The 20,776-nt window shown below is 36.9% G+C and overlaps 1 protein-coding gene across 7 annotated transcripts in view; it reads left to right on the top strand.

Moving 5' to 3' along the window:
• The window catches only part of LOC110048315 (centrosomal protein of 70 kDa-like), a 204,090-nt gene that overhangs the window by 33,925 nt on the left and 149,389 nt on the right, over window positions 1-20,776 (top strand). For 6 of the 7 annotated variants that reach the window (XR_016206041.1, XM_089284927.1, XM_020754113.2 and 3 more), the window contains 4 exons: window positions 5,179-5,302; window positions 11,461-11,509; window positions 11,751-11,798; window positions 16,969-17,142. Coding sequence is in view for 6 of the 7 variants with exons in the window: in XM_020754113.2 (XP_020609772.2) it covers window positions 5,179-5,302; window positions 11,461-11,509; window positions 11,751-11,798; window positions 16,969-17,142 (395 nt within the window). In the remaining variant the exon portion in view is untranslated. The remainder of the gene's footprint in view (window positions 1-5,178; window positions 5,303-11,460; window positions 11,510-11,750; window positions 11,799-16,968; window positions 17,143-20,776) is intronic. The other variant, XM_089284928.1, reaches the window with a different exon arrangement.

Genomic DNA, 20,776 nt, shown 5'->3' with positions numbered 1-20,776 from the left:
GCGGCATTCAGAAAAGGAAAAACTCATGTAATGAGTACCATTACACAGATTTTTGACGCACCTTTGATGAGTTATGACTCTTATATGTTTTTAATCGCACATTTCGAATACCTGCATTATTAGGAACAACCACAAAAATTTGAAAAAAATCTAATGTCAAGTGTTATTTCTAGGGAATCACCTTGAGGACATTCGTGCTAATTGTTTCAGCACATCCTTACTATGCATGCATGAGAGAGCGTGCTAAGTAATGAAATGAACAATGGTAGGGCAGGTGGCCATTACTATAGCTTTACCTGGATTTAATGATCTTGAATGTTCAGTGACCCCTATTTTTCTTTGGATGGATCATTTTCTCTACCGATTTTCTACATTTAACAAAAGAATGAAGAGAATCTATTGATTAGAAGTTTGAATTTTTTGCAAAATGCACCATCAAATTCCATTCTTTTTAGCTCTGTTTATCTGTGTGACAGTTTCAAATGCCGCTTGAAGGGTTAAGTTTTGTGAAAATGTTGGTAACATTTGGAATTATTTTTGCAACAGACCCACTTCTACAAAATATGACTAAGATCATTTGCCTCCATTGACTCACCTTCAGTATTTTTAACTATAAACCCCTGTAGACCATGCTGAATGACGTGCACCAAGTTTTCAAAATCAGGGTAGTTTTCCACATGCTTTATCTGTGAAATGAAGTCAGTGACACCCAATGTTTTGCATTTCTGACACAAGTTACTCATTATATGACTACAGTCAAAATTTAAAACAAATTCTATCGATTGGAAAATTTTCGCACGAACGTCCTTAAGTAAGGGGCATATTTCGTAGTGTTATGAAGAGCTTTTAATTGATGGCAAATATCTGCAATGAACAACAGCAAATACACTTTATTGTAGCATAGATAGTGAGAGCAATCACTATACCGGTAGTTCTCAAAAAAGCCATAAAATGTTTGGGGACTTCAATATTTTTTCTGCGCCGGCAAACTATTTACATAGGACTTTATGAGTTATGGCTATTTCATGAACATCCACAAAAACACAAAAGCTGTTTTTCTGTCTTAACCTAACTCAAGATCAACAAGAAATATCTAGCTAAGCATAAATTCCCATCAATTTCTAGTATGAATTTGGTGAAAAGAAGCACAGGTTCTTTGCACGGTAAAAAAAGGTAAAGTTACATCTCATAATTATAGTGACAAACCTTTTACTTAAACTGACCTTTGGCGCCAGGGATGGCTATGTGACAAGGGAACTTCCCAAGGAACTAAATAAACATTTTTTTGGACTCTGTTTTGCCTAACGAAAACTGAAATTGATTTAATCAGTCTTTCAGGTGTCCAGTTGTTTTACATGTACATTGTAAGTCTCAAATCAAGTACAGTGAAACCCTGTTAATCTGGTCACCAACAAGCCACAAATATCTGGCCGTATTAACGGGGTGGTCATATTAAAGGGGTTCTTTAAATAAGAACATGACTGAGTGAGCTTTTGTTTGGGCCAGAATAAAGTGGTCATAATAACAAGGTGGCCGTGTTAACTGGGTGGTCCTAAGGCAGAGTTCCACTGTAACTCTGTTTACCTTCAGTAATGTCTGCTTGTGTATAGGGCTTTTAAAATCAATATTGATTTGAAGTGGTTTTGGCATCAAATGAAGGAAACTACTGTAATACCGTATATATTTCATCAGCATAATTGAAAGGCCACGGGCAAGAACGTCCCCTGGATTTTTCGCCCATTTTTGAAAGTGCTCAAAAATAGCTGAATTTTGGCATGTGGGCTTCGTTTCACCTCAGAAACATTTCGTATGCAAAAAAACTCAGTTTTCCAAGTGGCCTCTTTTGGAGATCTTTTGTTGAATGAAAAATAAAAGAAACCTTCTTAGTATTTTGTTGAACAGCAAACAGGCAGACTGTTTATAGTGTATTCCACAGAATCTTAGTCAAAGTCAAAGGAAAATAGTATATAGAGCGGAAATCTGGGAACAGATTGTTTACGTCGGTTATTGTGATGTGAACACAACACGTGAATCGATTGAGCGTCAAACGAAATTCCATCGAACAAAAAAGAGATGTGCCACATTAGAGCTCTGTCAACTAATATCTTAAGCATTGATAAGTTAATAAAGATGGTGAATTTTAAAGTACCTTGTATGCCTGCCTGGTGGTTGAGAGGCATCATAAGGCTTTGATAAACGCGTAAGTCATCAGCACGTTTTAAAGAATCAAAATGTGTTCTGAAACTTCGAAGGCAGCTGATATACCGTAATCATGTTATTGGTCTTCGAAGTCAGATTGAGCCAGGCAGCAAACCCGTAAGTCATCAGCACGTTTTAAAGGATCAAAATGTGCTCTCTGATGTTTGAACAAACTGATACAATCAAGGTATTGGCATTTGAAGTCAGATCGATCCAGGCAGCAAAGTCCAAGAGCAGTTCTTGCCCAAGAAAAATACCCTCTCGTGAGTTGTGGCCCATTTGCCAAGCGTTGCTAGCGTCAAAGTTTGGAAAGCGAGAACTGGTTTTATAGTGATAAAATTTGTCTTGTATCAACTGCCATGTTTTCCCGCGCACGAGGTGTAAAGACCCTTCCCGGCATTCATTGCAATCATGTTCTGCAGATGTTTCTCGAACTGGTAACTAGATCGTTTTTCTTTTTTCATTTAAACATAATAATGGCCAACAAGTAGCAATCAATTGTAACATAGATCTGTGATCCAGGTTGCGTTAATTTTACTTCATATTGGCATGATTTGTCGTGTTTTGAACTTCAGGGATCAGTGGACATGCAGATGTATGGAGACCCGTATGTTGTGCAGAAGGGTTAATTTGTTAATCTGTCAGCCCTGTTTATAGAGCGTTTTCACGTGAAGTCATCACGTTCTTAAATCCAAAACTAAAAAGTTGTTATCCTCATCAGGCATAAGAGGTACCAGTGCATTTTGAATTTCGAAGTTATGATGGTGCGTGACATAAAGCTATGATTGCGTTTGTCGAAAAATATGTATTTATCTCGTCATTTTTAGCCATTTAAGACGTTGCTGTATTGGGATAAGTGCTTATTTAATGTTTATTTGTTCAGTGTAGATAATCATTTTCCCAGATAACCAAAGTAAGTTCCAGATGTTAACACTATTTTCGGCCGCCATATTAGTGTACCAAAGAACACCAACATGGCGGCTCCATACTAGGCTCTGTAAATTTGTGCAGAACATTTCGACGAATGTGTCAACTTTGGGACAACGCATGCAACTTAAACTTGGAGAACTGTCCTCTTTATTTACCTTCTGTAATATCACAATTTCTTGACCTTATCTACTGAATGGTTTTTGATATTATTTTTTATTGCATGACAATAAAAATGCTCTATAGGCCCTCTTCTTTGACTGTTTAGTAGTGACATCTACGTATATTGCTGTATTTGATTTGACTATCCTAGTTCGACAAGGTAGTTGCGATGTTTATCAGCTGACTGAACATGGCATACAAGTCCTGGTTTTTATTATTATTATTATTATTATTATTATTATTGTTGTTATTGTTATTGTTATTGTTATTATCATTATTATTATTATTGTTATAGTTATTGTTATTATTATTATTATTTAATTATTTTTTATTATTTTTATTTCTTTTTATAGTCCAACTAACAAACTTGACTATTTCGTAGGGAAATCAACCTATGGTGACTGTTGCTAGTTGCCTAAACAAACCACAACTGAAGCCCTAACCCTGCTGAATAATGTTGGACTAATCTCTAATCCTAATTAACTTAAACCCTAACCACAAGAGCTTTGAGCATTTTACTGACCTTATGTGAAATGAGCCAATCTGTGGTCACACGTTCTGATGAAATCAACATTTCACTGTTTTCTAAGTGAAATGAACATCCTTGCTGTCACACGTTAATGTGAAATCAACGTTTTTACCTATTTAGACCTGAAATCAACATTTTTGAGCTTATACGTTGCATGAAATTAACATTTTGCTGTTTTAAAGTGATATCAACATCCTTTCCGTCATGCATTAACATAAAATCAACATTTTTACCTATTTAGACGTAAATGGTGGCCTCATGGTTAGTGCGCTCGTCTCCGGATTGAGCAGTCCGGGTTCGAGCCCTGGGCAGGGACATTGTGTTGTGTTCTTGGGCAAGACACTTTACTCTCACAGTGCCTCTCTCCACCCAGGTGTATAAATGGGTAGCGGCGAACTTAATGCTGGGGGTAACCCTGCGATGGACTAGCATCCCATCCAGGGGGGAGTAGAAATACTCCTAGTCGCTTCATGCTACAGAATCCGGGATAAGCTCCGGCCTGATGGGCCACTTGGCTCGCATGCAGACTTTACCTAGACGTAAAATCAACAATTTTGAGCTTATACGTTGCGTGAAATTGAAATTTTGCTGCTTTTTAAGAGAAATCAACATCCTTGCTGTCACCCGTTAACATGAGTCAGTATTTTAACCACTTTTGACCTGAAATCAATAAAATTGAGCTTATGTATGTTGCGTGAAATTGACATTTTGCTGGTTCCTAAGTGAAATCCAAGTCCTGGCGGTCACGGTGGGCCGATCCTTTGTTATAATAAACCGAGAGACTTCGACTCATAACAAAGGCTTGACTTGGCTATTATAACAAAGGATCGGCTCGGTTTATCATATCAAAGGCCCGGCTTCGTTTATTTGAAGGACTCGGCGGGAAAAGGGCATTAGGTATTTTAATCAAAAGTGAACTTTGTTGAAAACGCTCCAAATTTCACATGCAGTTTTGTTCAGGTATGTTAAGCAGTGTCGCGTAGTTTTCGCGCTAAAGTTCGCTTCGTTTTCGAGATATTGTGTATGCAGTAAACAACTCGGTTTTTCCAACTTGTGTGCCTTTTTTGCATACGTTATTTCTCGAGAATGAAGAGCAACCCAGCGAAAAAAACTTCAGAGTAATGTTTCTCAGGTGGAACAAAGCCCACATGCCAAAATTCAGCTATTTTTGAGCACTTTAAAAAATGGTGCCAACCAAGTTAGAAGTTTAGGTTTAATTTATGGAACATTGTACTTGCATGTTTTAAAATGACAAATGCAGGGCTCAGTGGTTCACACAGTAACAATGTCCAGATTTGTTTCCCAGCAAACAGAGACTTATTTTGTAATTATTTTTTAATATTTTCTTCTCCTTTTAAAAGGAGCTGTTGTGCTAGAGGAGTTCACCTCCAAGAATTTGCAGAACACATTGGACAAGTTGATGACTGATTGTGATAGGAGACAATCAATGGTCCAGGAACTGATCAGCTCTTCTCAAAGAATTCAGTCAGTATTTCATGTGACTCTCTCTATATAGAGAAGGCTTATGTTATTATTATTTCAAGGGCATCTTTGTTTGAAATGCATTTGGAACATGTTAAAATTGTTTGAAACACCTTCCAGACATGCTTAGACAGTGGGTGCTTGAAGTGTAGTAAATGGCCAACTGCTGTGGAGGCATAATACTTAAGACTGGTTCTCATATAATTGCCCTGATCATTTCAGTCACCGCTGTCACTTCAGAAAGTGATATTACGATTGGGTGATTACATGAGAACATTGCAAAGATGATCATCAAAGCTGGTAGCAATTGGGACGATTGCGATTGCTTCCATACATCTGTGTTCTATCCGGGCGATTGGTCGCAGACGGGGGCAATTATGAACGATTTTATGAAAACTACCTTCTCACCAGGAGATGATCGAAGTGACCCAAACTGTCCCACGGTTCATCAATATTATCCAGAACCCAACATGGTCTCACATCCCACATGGCTGCCAAAACAGTAGAGTTTAATCGGGTGTTGTTTAAGAGAGAGGTCCAAAAATACGAGTGTTAATAATCCATCAAACATTTTTGCTCAAGTGCAATTGGTCTAAACACGTCACGTGACAGAATATTCCCCAGCTACAACTGGGAAATATTTGAGTGATATTCCCCAATTTTTATGACCGTGCATGTTGTGAAAAATATGTGAAGGATCAGAAACACAATAGCCTCCATTTGGGGCAAAAATATGCTCAGATATTTGTCCTTGGACATGCTCAGAGTCAAGACTGACAAATCTGATTGGCTGAGAAAACAAAACGATTACTCTGTGCATGCTCAAAAAATTGGACCTTCCCAGAGGTTGCGATTCTTGGAGCTGACTAAAAGGAGCATGGCCTCTGGGGACGAGAATGCTAAGATATAATCGACTTTGACACTAACTAATCTACGCATGCGTTTGGAGCAAATTTTTTTTGGTCTTAAGAGAATAGCACCACAACGATCGCATTAGATTTGCAAAACCATATATATATTTTTGTCAAGTTATCAAAAACAGCAACGTAAGCAAGATGCGTTTTGCAAAATGCGCACGGGTACCTATAGTTACCCCACCCAGACCCCTTCCCACAAAGCTAATTGATTAATTGAAATTAATTAATTAAACAAACATTAAAGTTTACACCTTATTGTGTTATCGCCTTGGTGGGTTAGTGCCTTACTGAACAGCAGGCCCCTAAACAATCCTAATAGTGCACTGTGCACTAAAAACTAAACAGCTGAGTAAATAGAAGAAAATCAGTATTCTTCATCTTGGTTGTGATATGCATAATCAAAGAGAAGAAAAAACAAGAACAAACAAAACAAAAGAGAACAAAGAATAAAACAAAGACCAAAAAAAAAAAAACAAGACCTATAAGATCCACCTGTGACTGTGCATCGTTGCAAAGAGATATTGATAACCTGGTTGAAAAGGAGTAATACCTGGAAGCTGGCCTTCAATGCAGATAAATGCTCGATATGCACGACTACATCGTGTTATCCACGAGTACATCATGGGAGTAAAAATTCTGATGAGAGTGGACAATCAGCATTGCCTTGGAGTTCTCATCACTTGCGATGATTTAGTGAGCTCATGTTTGCACAGGTGAATAAGCTAGGGCCAACAGGACGCTAGGATTCATTTGACGAACTATTACAGGGTGCGACAAATATTAGACCCAGACGCCTGGGACAAGTTGAAAAGAATACCAGGCAAGTGTTTTATTTCTAGAAAAAGCCTGCCAGGCTGTAGCAATTGACTTATGAGCAATTTCACGCAATAAATTATAGATATCCAAGTATTAAATGTTTACCTTGAGAAATTCCCATCGAAGCCTTTCGAAATGCAATAAATACATATCACTTTTTTTTACTTTTCGATTGCCATTCTACATCTCTTCATGAGTTTCATACCCAGTACTTTCCAATGTAAACCTCTGAAGGCCTGGCTGCTACACCCCTCATAACATGTTTTTCTACCATTTTGTGGATCAAAGTTCAAGGTATGAGTTATAATTCACGGATAAGTTTGTCAGGAAATCCTGCGACACTGTACTCCGGGTACGACAAAGCGAAAGGCGAATGGTGTTGAATACAACAAGGAATACAATGCAAAGACATGCAGATGAGTGTTCCAACTGAAATGGTTGAGCTGTAAATTAAGTCACCAATAATCTCGCATTGTGGTCCCTAAACAATCCTCTGTGACTTTTATTGAGACTCATAGTAGAAATAAAAGACAGCTTCAAGTTCTGTGTTTGCAGTTTATTCATAACATCACTCAGATGCATCAGTATTTAATGTAAGTCCTTAAGTTGTTATTGTTAATATGGCTCCTAAACTATAATGTGAATTGATTTTGCTACAGTTCAAGGAATCGCTTGTCCTCTACCATTATTAACTGGGACAACTAGCTCATTCTGTTGGGCAAGTGATTTTGACATGCCACTTGCCCAGGGACAAGTTTTGTCAAAAATATTTGTCGGACCCTGTATTGGCCTAAGTGCCCAACTTTCACCAACTTCGAGGTCTCTTTACATGGTGCTTGTGCGTTTTCACCTTGATTATGCCTCCAAAATCTGGAGCCCGAAGTCTGTCATCCTGATAAAACTAATAGAGGGAGTCTAAGGATGTGCGACGCAGGTTCTCCTGCCAGAGCTAACCTACAGCAAGCTCTTTAAGCAATTAGATCTTCTTCCACTGGTGTACCGAAGAGAGGTCAAAGACCTCACAACATTCTACAAATTCAAATGTGGATACTCCAATTGAGCATTTGACTCATATTTTGAATTTTGCTCGGATCAAAGACTAAGGCCCTATTCAAGCAATAAACCTGAAATTGAACCTAGTAAGAACTGATCTTTTTAAGGGCATGTTTTTAAATAGAATTCCTTATTTATGGAATAACCTACCCGAAGGACTTAGGACTGATAATCTTAGCCAGTCATGCTTGAAGGGTAGAGATGATGTAGAGACTTTTATAAATGCGAAAACTTTGATCCTGACTGCCCAAATGTTACTTGGGCGTCAAAGTAGCCCTTTGATGTTTATTGACACTGTATTTAAACAGCTTTTTTCTTTGTTTTGTTTTTATGTATCTTGGGTGGGCTAGCCCGTTTGGTTCTAATATTCCTTTCTAGTCCTTCCTCACTGTTTTTAATTTATGGCTTACAATTTGTGCAGTGAAAATGGATTAAATTAAATTAAACTGAGATACAAATGAATAGTTAAGTGAATGTTAAAAAAAGAAAAAGAAATTGAAAAGACTATTAGTAATTTAACCATACCAGTTTTAAAAATAAGACCAAATTTATATGTAGGTTTGTTTGGAATGAAAAAAAAAATTTAAGATAAACATTCTATATTAAATGTAGAAATCACATCAACACAGAAAAAAATCTATGTTTCAGATGGGATCCCTCCATGATCTAGCCAATTGCTCTAACCACTGTGCTACTCAGGAGACTCTGTGGAGTCTCCTGTACATGTAGCTCAGTGGTTAGAACATGGAGTGGCTGGATCATGGAGGGTCGTGGGTTCAAGTCCCATCTGGAACTTGCATTTTTTTCCAAGTTGATGTCATTTGTTAATTTAATATTTCTTATAATACTCACTTTGGAGTGTGGTTGGTTGCATCTTTGATATGCTTCAATGTGACCGCTTGATGCAGTTATGAGTTCATATGTGCCAAGTCATTGTTTAGCTGTGTGACAGCACGAAGCGGTTCCAGTCAAAGACCCACATTTCACCCTTGCTCACCATAGAGTCTCCAGTAGCTCAGTAGTTAGAGTGTGCGGCTAGATGACAGAGGGTCATGGGTTCAAATCCCATCTGGAACTTGCATTTTTTTCCCGAGTTGATGTCATTTCTATGTTTAATATTTCTTATAATACTCACTTTGGAGACATTTTATACCCTGTTGATTTTGTTATGAACTATGAACTATCCATGCCCATGCTATTGTCAGTAATTAAGTGCACAGTAGTTATGAGCATATTGTATCAGTTATTTGTTATTCACTTAATTTTCTAATTCCAGCTAGTTAGCAATAATCAGCTTCACTCATAAGACCCCTGCAATGTTTTTCTTTTTGTTCTTTTTGAGAATTACTGTATGTTTTTACCTTACATTTTTACATTATTGGTGCACTTAGGACTAGAATTGTTACAGTTTTCCTTGTTCTTGTGCTAATAAATGTAGTTTTCCTATTAATAGTATAAATGAAAAGGAGCCTTAATTTGCAATAGTCTGCACTTGCTCTTGCTGCCCTTTCTCTACATTTCTGCAATAATATTATTTCTGTTGGTTCAGATGTTAGGAGCATCATCTCATTCTAAATTTTATCTATGCGATTCAATGCAGGTACAGTAGAAACTAGGGACCTTTAGATAATGGACCAACCGTATGAGGTTGAGTATGAGTACGATTTTCAAATTTCAAACCAGTGACATTTCCAGAGCCCTCACTCTTCATGCTGGTTTTAGGTAGAGAGGGAAGCTCATGGAATGAAATGGGTATTTTAATATGATGTGAAGCCTGCAAACTAGAATTGAAAAGGGCTGCATGCAGACTATACTGCCAGGCTATACATGTAAGTCGTTGGAATACAATTGCAGAGTACTTGGTTTTCAGGTTAAATAACTGGGGTTGTCATGTTTACTTTATGGTAATTTATGATGTCAGTGCCGCGAAATTTTCTCATTGGAACTGCATATTCTTCCATAATATGAAGTATAAATGTTTAGAAGTATTTTTGTATCTCTTCAACTGTGCAGTGACGTCATAGTTTCCCCATCAAGCCTTTCAAAAAATAAACATGGTGGTGTGCAGGAAATTTGAAATCCTAAAAAATAATAGCAAAAGTGAAACATGCAGCATTCATTCTTACAAGTTATTGCATACAAGGGGGATCACAAAATTATGTGAAGGGATTCCTGACAGGTCTGTTTGTTCCTGCTGATTGAGATGCAACAAGGCAAATATTGACAAAATTACCAAAAATGATGATGTGTGGTTAAATTATTCACTGCTGATATGTAGTTTCCCAATTCTCAGATTGGAATGTAAATAGCTGAACAAATGCTTGCTGAAGTGGATTGATAGCATTGCCAGTTGTCAGTCTGTCTGTGAGAAAACTTTGTTACAATTTCCAAATGAAGATGATCTTTGAAATGCCTTTAAATGTTGTTGTAGTTTAATTGTGGATTTAACAAGGTGACACAGAGGCTGTAACGATAATTAGCAATTTGACAAGTTATTTGAAACACTAAGAAAAAGCTTGACCACAGAGAGAGAGAAAAGAATTAAGGACAGTGCCTACTATTGTTAGTGCGCACACATTCTGTGCGTCACACAAAGCATACTTTAACCACCACGTGCGCGCTATGGTTGGCATTGATGTAATCAACTATGCTACCAAGTAAGCAACTGAAATGAAAGCAAAATTTTCCCACTGTGACCCAATCAAATTTGATGAACGTGTACTAAAACCAAAACATACCAGAATAGCAGTGTATCACTAACTGCTAACTGTTAACTTCTTTCAGCTGAAAAACTAGCTGTTATCTGTTGAAAATTATGCTGAAATCCAACCATAAACATGTACCTGCAGATTGCATAGTGCGTGTGCAAAACAAGTGCAAGAGGCGCAAATGTTTTACTTACAGGGGAGGTGACTGGAAAAAATGTAACAGGCACCGTAAAAGTTTTCAAAAAAGAAAAAAGTTAGTCTCGAGTCCTGTCCTTAAATAAAGCACTGACTGAAGAGAAGCAAAAAGTTTTTACTCTTTATTTGAGCTCTGACAAATGTACATGATTGTATAGAAGTTTGAAAATAGCACTAAATGCAAAAAATGTTTAGTACCTAAAATATTACACATGTGGTTCTGGGGAGGATAACAGAGTGTATCAAACGAAGCACTAGAACACATGCATCCTACCTCTCGTGTTCTGCCACAAGAAAAGGTACACAAAACGTTTTCTGTTTATTCTTCTTAAATTATTTGTAACCTCTGAGAGTCTCGTAACATTCTGGCTGCTCAGGTCCAGTCAGTCAACCATCCTGGAACTTTTGGGAGGTGTCTTCCATGCAGGAGGTGTTCAAAAGTAGATACTTACATGTGTTTTATTATCCTTAGGAGAGATGCTGATGAAGAAAGGGAAAGAGGTTATCGATTTGAAATGGAGGTGTGTTTATAGGATTCAATGTAATTATGTTATATTTTCTTCGGCCATTTTTCAAGACTTACAGGAATACATAACAAAGAACAATGTTCTGGCAGAATAAACTCTTGTCAGCTTGTTTCAGATTACATACATGTAACAGAATGGCAGTGCAAGGCTTAAAATAATTTCCTACTGTAGTTTTAGTTAATAACAAATTGAACTGAGGTCAGATATGCAACTGTAAGTTGTGCTTTCCTTATAGATCAGGACTCTACAAAAAGAGCTGGAGGAAGAAAAGCTCAAGACTCAGGTAAGTCTCCTGGTAAGGTTACTGAAAATTCATGTGGTTCATGTTGCTATTGCATGTATGTACCACTGACACTACATCTCTTCATCTGAATCAACAGGATACTATTACACACTTCAATAATTAATTCACTGGGGAAAATTCAGTGACACAGAGTCACAGGTCAAAAAGTTGTGGCTGGGTGGGCAAAAGAGTTTTCCTGGGCTATATCTTCAAATGGAGTGAATACATCAACACATAACTATTTGATGACATCCTTCTGGCCATACCAGTTACCCTACAATAATATGTTCTATAAGCTCTTATATGAGACAATGTCAAATTCATTTAGTTTGTTGACATGAATGCTGTGCTGATAATTTACAAGGTATACAGTGGAAAATCAATAGCCTACTATTACACAGTGCAACAATTGGCACATCTCAGTAAGATTTGGAAAAGTTTGGTTCCCAGATTCAGAATCGATATCCTCTGCAGATCAGAAGCAGGGTGCAACAAACATTTTGACTTCAACCAATGGACAAGTGCAATTTTAGTTTTGCTTGTCCAAACTAAAATCTAGTTGTCCTTGGAGATACATGTAGGGTAATAAATGAATATTATGATAATTCCAGCGGGCACAGGATAATTCCAACTTACAAACAAAACATTAGGTCGTCGTCTTTACATGTATCACAGATTACCCACTGGAAACTTTTATTCCAAGAATCTTGAAACTTATGAGCTCTTGCTGTTTGTTTGACAGTACTTGAAATTTGCTGGCATAAATATAGGTCCTTGAAAGTCCTTGAATTTTCACTAAGCAATAGCTTCAAATTTGGGAGCTCCATTTAATTGAATTAATTTAACATTTGTGACACATTTTGCCGTAGACTTTCAACATTAAACTCTTGATATGACATCACTTGAGTAACACAAACTTTCTTGTTCCCAGTGTCCTTTTGCTTTTACTCACATGCACATTGAAGTACATATCTACTGCGCACATCTGCATGAATCTTACATTTTGTGATGTTTCGTCATGTTATGCAATCAGCTGTTTTACTCCGGTTGACTTTTCTGACCCAAAGAATGCTAAAAATGTCAGGAAGAATTTGAGACTGATAGAAACTGTTTTGAAACAGAAATTTTTGAAGGGAAAGGTCATCCTTCCACATGCTGACAAGACTTAGTTGTTTATTCCAAGGTCTTGATTCTAGGGATCTATGTGAATTCAGTAGTGATAGCTGTTTGTTTAGCTGTTTTTCAGTTAAAACTACTGAAATATGGAAAAATTTCCAAGGAGTGTCAAAGGTTGATGATAAATAGAGGACAAGATGGTAAAACCAGTCAGCAATCCTAAGGAAGCTATCTTCAACAGACCAGAACAAGAAAAGTCAATAGCCTTTATTTAACATGGTCAAATGCACTTAGCTAAATAGCGACTTTACAGACATGCCACGAAATAAAAATAGCAACAAAAATCTATATATAGTATATTCTCTATAAAGAATAAAAATGGTCACGTAATTATTTACAGTCATCTTATTAAAGTTGTGTAGAAAAGACGTGTATTCACATAATTAAAATGTGAGATTTTAAAAATCCATCTTTGAAATCAAGTTCTTAAATGTTCCGATTTTCTTTAGCACTGCAATTTGGTCAGGAGGAGCATTCCAAATCTTAGCATTAGTATAACGCCACGACTTGGGTCCATTAGTTGTAGTTGTTACTTTAAACAGCTCCAATATGATTGTAGTTTCCTGTAAGGTTATAATTAGTGGATTGCTCTTTCAGTAGCTCTGCAATACCTTTGGGGACTTTATACCCATGGACAATTTTGTAAACACCGGTGGCCATTTCAACTGTTCTTTGATTATGTGAAGACAGCAGGTTAAGTTGTTTAAGTAGTGTCTTGCACATGGTTGATTTGTCACACGTCACAAAGCGAAGGGCACGTTCATTGATTTTCTCCACTTTGTTTGAACCTCTTTTACCACATGTGGCATGATGAAGGCGACGACGACGACGACACCCTCCTCTAGTTTAAAATGAAACGAATTTGATGTTTAGTGATGTTTTGAACCTTAATTAAGAACTGGTACATGAAAATGTATTTTGATCAATATAGCTGTAGTTCATTTCAAAACGTTTTTTTTTTGTAAATTCCATTTATAATCCCCCCAGATATAAGCCCCTCGGGCTAGAAGCCCATTCAAAACCCCTTGCAAAATTGTATAAGCCCAGGACTTGTAAGCGGCTGTTTACAGTAGCTCCATGACTGCCAGTTAACACACACTTAATATTGACATTTTTGTTTGTTTCAAAGAAAAGCCCAGAGCCCTAGATGTTCTCAAACTAGACAATGGACACGTTCCTCTGATCAGTGACATGTTCGAATACCAAGTAAACCTCACTTTACAGATACTTATTATTGGTAACTTTACACTGTACACATGCATGTTAAATTTCATAAATTTTTTTTTACAATCAAACGGAAAGAGTAAGTAGAAAGCAAAGTTATTGGAGATTGTTTTAGAGAGATTAATTTTTGCTATTGATCACAGTTAAGACAATATAACACTTAAATATTTAGTGTGATTGTAATCTATGTATATAGTATACTGAATGCTGGTATTTTATTTCCCATATCCAGATACCCAAAAAGAAAACACGAGATAGCATCATTAAAATAGTAGTATGACCCCTGTTTCCATTCAAAACTTCCCTTGGTACTTTAGAAAGACCTTTGTTTTCAAAACTTTTGTCGGTGCAGTCAACTATCGTTATAGCAGACACGCTAGGGAACGTTGTTTAGTGTCTATAATGGTGAGAGTCCATAATAGCAGGGTGTGAGATAAAAAGTGCCCTTAACATGCAATAAATAATGTAGGTCTACAATGCCTGTGAAGCAAGGACTATTGTGCAGACAAAAAAAATTGATGTGAAACTAAACTTCCAGAAGTCTTTTGAAGTGTATTTTGACAAATGATGAACAACAGACTGTAATTTTACATAATGATGTAAAATCGACATAAATATGTTGTATGAGAAGTATTTCGTGTCTGCTTTAATGAGAGTGAAAACCATAAAATTGTCATTTTGGTACCACTGAACTGCAAACTTTCGAAAGTAACGATCCCTTGAAAGTAGCGAGCTCCAGAAAGTAAAGTCGTTGCTGCTAATAATCCGCAAAGTAGCGACCCCCCCTCCCCCAAAGGTAGCGAGCCCTCTGAAAGTGGCAAGACCACAACCAACCACCCCTTGCCTTCTCCAGCTCTCCGAAAATAGTATAAATTATTTATTTTTCCAGTCAGTAGTCAGGTGAAAGTCCTCGGTTATGCCATGAAGCATTGTGAAATGTCAGTTCCTGCCTCATTAGTTAATGTTGGGCTGTGTTAAAACAAAACCAGTAGAATTTTCATCAAGTAACTCAGGAACATTACTTAGGAATTAGCTTTGATTTAAATTGATATCATTTTCAACAGGATCAGATATATTAAAAGGAACATTCCGTCAAATGTAAAAAATTGGAAACTCAACCATTAAGATATTGTTACGGAAGACTAATGCAGCACTGGGTCATGAAGAACAAACATTATGGAAAAGGTGGTTGTTCATTGTGGGAGATGCCGTAATAAAGCGTATTAATGTTTGTCTCACGATGTAGTCACTTGAGATGTAGATCGTGACATTTCGACTGCTTACTGCTAGTCTTCAGGTGATGAGGTTGACTGATTACATGGCACCATTTATATCAGGACGGCTTTCAAAGTCATCTTGACTCCATTATCAATTAGACAAAAGAAAATAATGGTTGAGATGTTAATTTTATAGTGTGAAAAGTGTAAGAATATAGATTTTGTATTTAAGTGTAACATGGTCTAATTAAGAGTTTAAGTGCTTGCCAATAGCAGAGGGTTTATGTTCTTTGATGCTGTGGTAAAGACGATGAGTGGTATTGCCAACACAATCTGCATTGTGCAGATCACATTTTAAATTATAAACAATGTATTGTTGGTTTGTGAGAGCAGGCTTTCCCTCTTGTAGCCAGAGCTTGTCACTAATTTTGGACTTTTGGAGAGTGGTTGTATCTCTGTTCTGATTTTGTTGCCAAGATCTATCAGCTGTTTTTGAACTGCGTCAGCGGATTTCTGGTCTTTGAATGTTAAGATGATCTGGACGGTTTTGCTTGTCAAAATTTGGTCATTTTGGATCGCAGAATTTAGGAACATGGCAGTAGTCAAGTTAATGAGATTATTGCGATGCTTCAGCTTAGAAATTAACATCTTGACCATTATTTTCTTTTCTCTACATGATAATGGAGTCAAGATGACTTCAAAACAGCATAGTTTACTTTTGCTTCTTTTTGTAAACTGAATAACTCCTGAGAGATGTTGAAGACAGGAAAGAGTCATTCCAGTGAAAACATGGTTCAGTGTCAAATAACTATGTGTTTAGCCATACGCAACATTGTATTGGGTTTTCCTGCTTTTAGCTACCACATCTTAGCCAGCCGTGGCTGTCACTTCCATGCCATTTTGCCTTGTGTTTCAATACAGCTAGAGTATTTTGTCTTCTATTGAGTACTACCCATTAGAAACACTGCCTGACGAATCTTAAAACTGTGTTAGAGTCAATATCAATTTCCAAATCTTTTGATGGCAGATTAATTGCCTTACAGTATAATGTACATGTGGGTAAACATCCTTATTCATAATTACCAACAATTGCACATTCTTATTTTTGCCCATTGGAAATGTGGCTATCCAATGATGATTCCACAGTTGTGACTGCTGGTGTTTTATGCTCCTTTTCACTCTTACTTTTCTTCTTTGTTCACAAAAGGGATCATTGTTCTTTGTACCTTTGGTCTTCATGACTGCATTTGACTTTTCCCATTCATATCTATAAATTGACACAACCAAAAACTAGAGTGAAATTGAAAGTAACAGTGCCATGAATTAAAACATGGTAGACCAGCAGATTGTCATCATGTCAGAGAAAGATATGTAATATTAAGCCTTGTCACGAAAAGGAAACAGCTCAAAATCTAAGAAGCCACTTTTTTTTAGCCCATAGGCAGCTCTTAATGAGAACCCTGCATTGCTCTAGAGAGGGATAGTTTTAAGTTGTTACTACTTTTATTTTTAAGAATGTATGGATTGCATTTTAAACTTTTTTCAAATCCAAGGAAATGGAAGGGTTGCGCTTGGTAGAACTTCAACGTCATGGAGAGGAAGTACGAGAGCTGACGAGGAACAAATCTGAACTTGTAGCAACAAATATGCAGTTAGAAGAGAAAATCACTCAAAAGGAAGCAGAAATCTCAAGACTAAAAACAAGATGTCAAGATCTTGTTAAAGCGGTAAGGATCTCTAGACAGTTGTTAATTAAATAATGCTGTATAGGTCCTAGGAAGTAGATTTGTTGCTAGAAAAGTACCAAGTAGATATACTACAAGCAATGGTGTTATTTTGAGATGGGTTGCAAGTTAGCATTGTTGCCAAATTTTGTCTCCTCATAACCTTTTGACTGAACAAACTAATTACATGTACAGTGTAGATTGCAAAATAGTCACAATAGCTGCTTGGCAAGCAGATTAGTAATAGTAAGTGGACGAAGTGAAGTATAATTCTGGAGGATAGGGCCTGGGAGTAATTTCAAAATTGGACAAGCATGTAGCACAAAACCAATTTGAAGTTGCGATAATGATTTTTCTCTGAATTGTGCAACACAAGGTCTTATTACTAACAAGAAGCTTGTAAGGAAAGCTTAAAACTTTGCGGTGAAATTTAAAGATAAATACCGTGAATAAACAGAAAACAGTTCTATGAAGCAGCAATTGCCAAATGGCAGGAACACATCAACTCTATTTATAGGCGTAACCAATTTTGCTAGCAATTTCGCTAGCTTAAGTCCCCCACGAGGGAGAGTACTTCCTATAATGACCTCTACTTTTCAGGCTCCACCTGAAAAATGGACCTTTCTCAGGTTCCAGGTATATACAAAGGCAGGGATGTCACAAATTTATGTACAGTGTATAAGGAAGGGTAGGGAAATTGGAGTATCATTACTCCCGTCAGTATGTGAACTGAACAATTTAAAAAATTGCTATGTTCACTAGCAAATTTAAGCCATTTTTGCGTTATTTTTTTGTAAAAAAAAATACCTCTTAGTCGGCAGGTCGGGTATACTATGGATGGGTCAATGGATGAGTGAGTGAGAGAGTGAGGGATGTATGTATGTCACACGAATCAGATTGGATCTACTATAAACAGCCAATCAAATTTCTTGTTGTAAAGGTAAATGGTATGTGAGAACATTTGATCCCGACACAGTTTAGAACGGCCATATTTATTCTTCTATAAAAGAGGAGGAAGTATTCATATATTGGGCTTACTTCGACATTTTCTGTGGGTTAGGCTGAGGATTTTAGTTGCTAATGAAATGAGCCTTGAGGTTTGAAACAGTTCATGAGTTAGTAGTATGCAAATGCAACGAGATATTTTTATTTTTAGTTACAAAGGTAACTTGATACTTTTGTTTTTCACAAGGATTAAATTCAATTAGAGGTCACGAATCGTCGCTTCTAGTTCTTAGGACATGTTTTAGAGGAGACAAGACTATTTAGATTTGAAACAGTTCTAATGTTGACAATAGTAAGTGCAGGTGATGATTGTTTTGTTTTTGTTGCATGCAAATATAATGAGATATTTTTATTTTTTAGTTACAAAGGGTAATTTGACACTCTTGTTTTTCACAAGGGAGTAAATTCAATTAGAGCTGATGAATTGTCACCACTCTTTCCCACAAGATGTTTGCTATCTTTAGTTACAAATGGTAACTTAACACTTTTGTTTTTTATGTGGGAGGAAATTCAATTAGAGCTGACAAGTTATTGGCTATTGTTTCCAGGATATTAAACAAAAAAGAAGCTTTCATTTCTGGACCGTTTTTACGTCTCTGCAGTAGCAGTTTAATAGTTTTATTTGATGACATTCATTTCACTCCGATATTTCTAAAGGTAAAAAGTATGAAAACTGCTCAAATATTCTTTGAAGACTGCACGGTACCAAGTTAAAGTGCAATTTAATTAAATCAGACTTTCAATGTGTCAGAGAGGTTTTTCTCTCTTTCTTTCTATTTTCGGTGAAGTAGTGTTGTTGTGTTGTGTTGTGTAAAAAGGGTAAACTGCGACCTTCCACAGGAAAATGTACGTTAACAGCTTCCCGTTAAAACGTCTAAAAACATTAACATTCCGTTCATTACCCGTTTTAACAGTATGAAAACCCATTAACATGGCGTTTGCATTTTAACACAAGCCGTTAAAACGGCAAAAATCATCTGTTAAACGTTTTATAAAGAGCCGTTTTAACGGTTAACGATAGGCGTTAATTTTATGTCAAAACGTTTAAACGGCTCAGAAAGGCATCCGTTTTGACGGCTAACAGTAGTTGTTAAATTTTATGTCACAAAATGTTTTAACGGCTCAGAAAAGGGGCCATTAATTCTAATGTCATCACGCTATAAACCGTTCAATCATAAAGTTTTTTTTTGCTACTAATGTCGATTAAACATCACTCATTCAACAAACCACTCAAACAGCAAGAAGTAGACATGCTAATTCTTCGGAATTATTTGATGTTTGATGGAGAATACAAACATATGAAACTTGAATCTTGACAAAGATCACTTACGATTGATCGAAGCTCATAGCGGGATAATTGCAAACGTTTGCCAGTAGTACTGTAACTAATCTCCTCCTACGAAAATGTTAATTTTATAATGGTCCAGCTTTCTGTAAGTCGATTCGCAAAATTTGAAGTTTTCAGCGTCCATCATTTTCTGTCTTCGCCTGCTACTGGGTGTTATGTTAATCCAATGCCCGCATCTTTTTCGTTTCGTTCCCAGGGCTCTACAATACACCTTGATTCCATGCCATGATGGAATCGTGTTTTGGTTTGAGAAGTACGAAAAGGAGGGAAGTATATTTAAGCTTATTTGAAGAAAATAATAATTCACCAAATGAACACACATTATTTAGTTGAATCAGGCTTCTGTGTGTGGCTGAGAATCGCTTTGTTTTGAATTGGTCATTCGCGTTTGAACTGTTGCAAGTTTCGGATGGCTGAGACGAGCGGAGACAACAACAACTTACAACGAGTGGAGGGAAGCTTTTCTAAAATATGTAAGTTCGAAACATTACTACAACTAAACAACCAGTTTTCTTCTCTTTGATTTGTTCAGAAGCTCATTCCTTGTCTGTCCAAACGTTTATCTGTTGTAACAGTGCGGACTATCCGTTTTAACGGCTACAGTCAAATGATAAACACTCGTTTTAATGCTTTGGCCTTGCCGAAGCTATGTGCTGCTATGTGCTGCCGTTAAAACGCTGATGCTCAAACGTTTGAAATTACTTGTTATCCGTTTAAATGGATGAGTAAGGCGTTTTAACGCCTTCATGAGCCATTCTTTTGCCGTCTGTTAGCTGTTATTTTTCCCCGTTTTAATGGGTACACGTTAATTTATCTTTTCCCATGGAAGGTCACAACTTATGACTCGTATAAAATGCGAAAAGGTCTCTTAACTTGAGTATTTCTGAGCAAAAATTCCTCTTGGGGGTTGGAAGGGCTATGTGATTGGTGAGTGAGAGAGTTATGCATGTGCATGTGTCACACCAATCACAGCGTGGGTTGTATCAAAGAACGAATCAAATTGCTTGTTAGAAAATAAGATGGTATCTACATTAATCTGGAGACGTGTCAGATTACTGTAGTTTGTTCAGTCAAACATTTTACGGCTTACTATTGAGCAATCTTACCATTACTGATGTAACATTGTATGTGCATCACAAATTCCCAGTTTCTTTCTTGCTGTACATTGCAACCAAAAAAACTTAACAAATCAACCAAATCATTACTGTAAACAGCTCCATGAATGCTCCTATCTCCAAGACTTCACACACTCAAAAAAATAACTGTTGCACGCTTTGTATGCCT

The sequence above is a fragment of the Orbicella faveolata genome, unplaced genomic scaffold (genome assembly GCF_042242905.1).
Source record: "Orbicella faveolata isolate gen_17 unplaced genomic scaffold, um_ofav_v1 contig_13, whole genome shotgun sequence".
NCBI classification, from domain to species: Eukaryota; Metazoa; Cnidaria; class Anthozoa; order Scleractinia; family Merulinidae; genus Orbicella; species Orbicella faveolata.
This window is presented reverse-complemented; position numbering and strand designations above follow the sequence as displayed.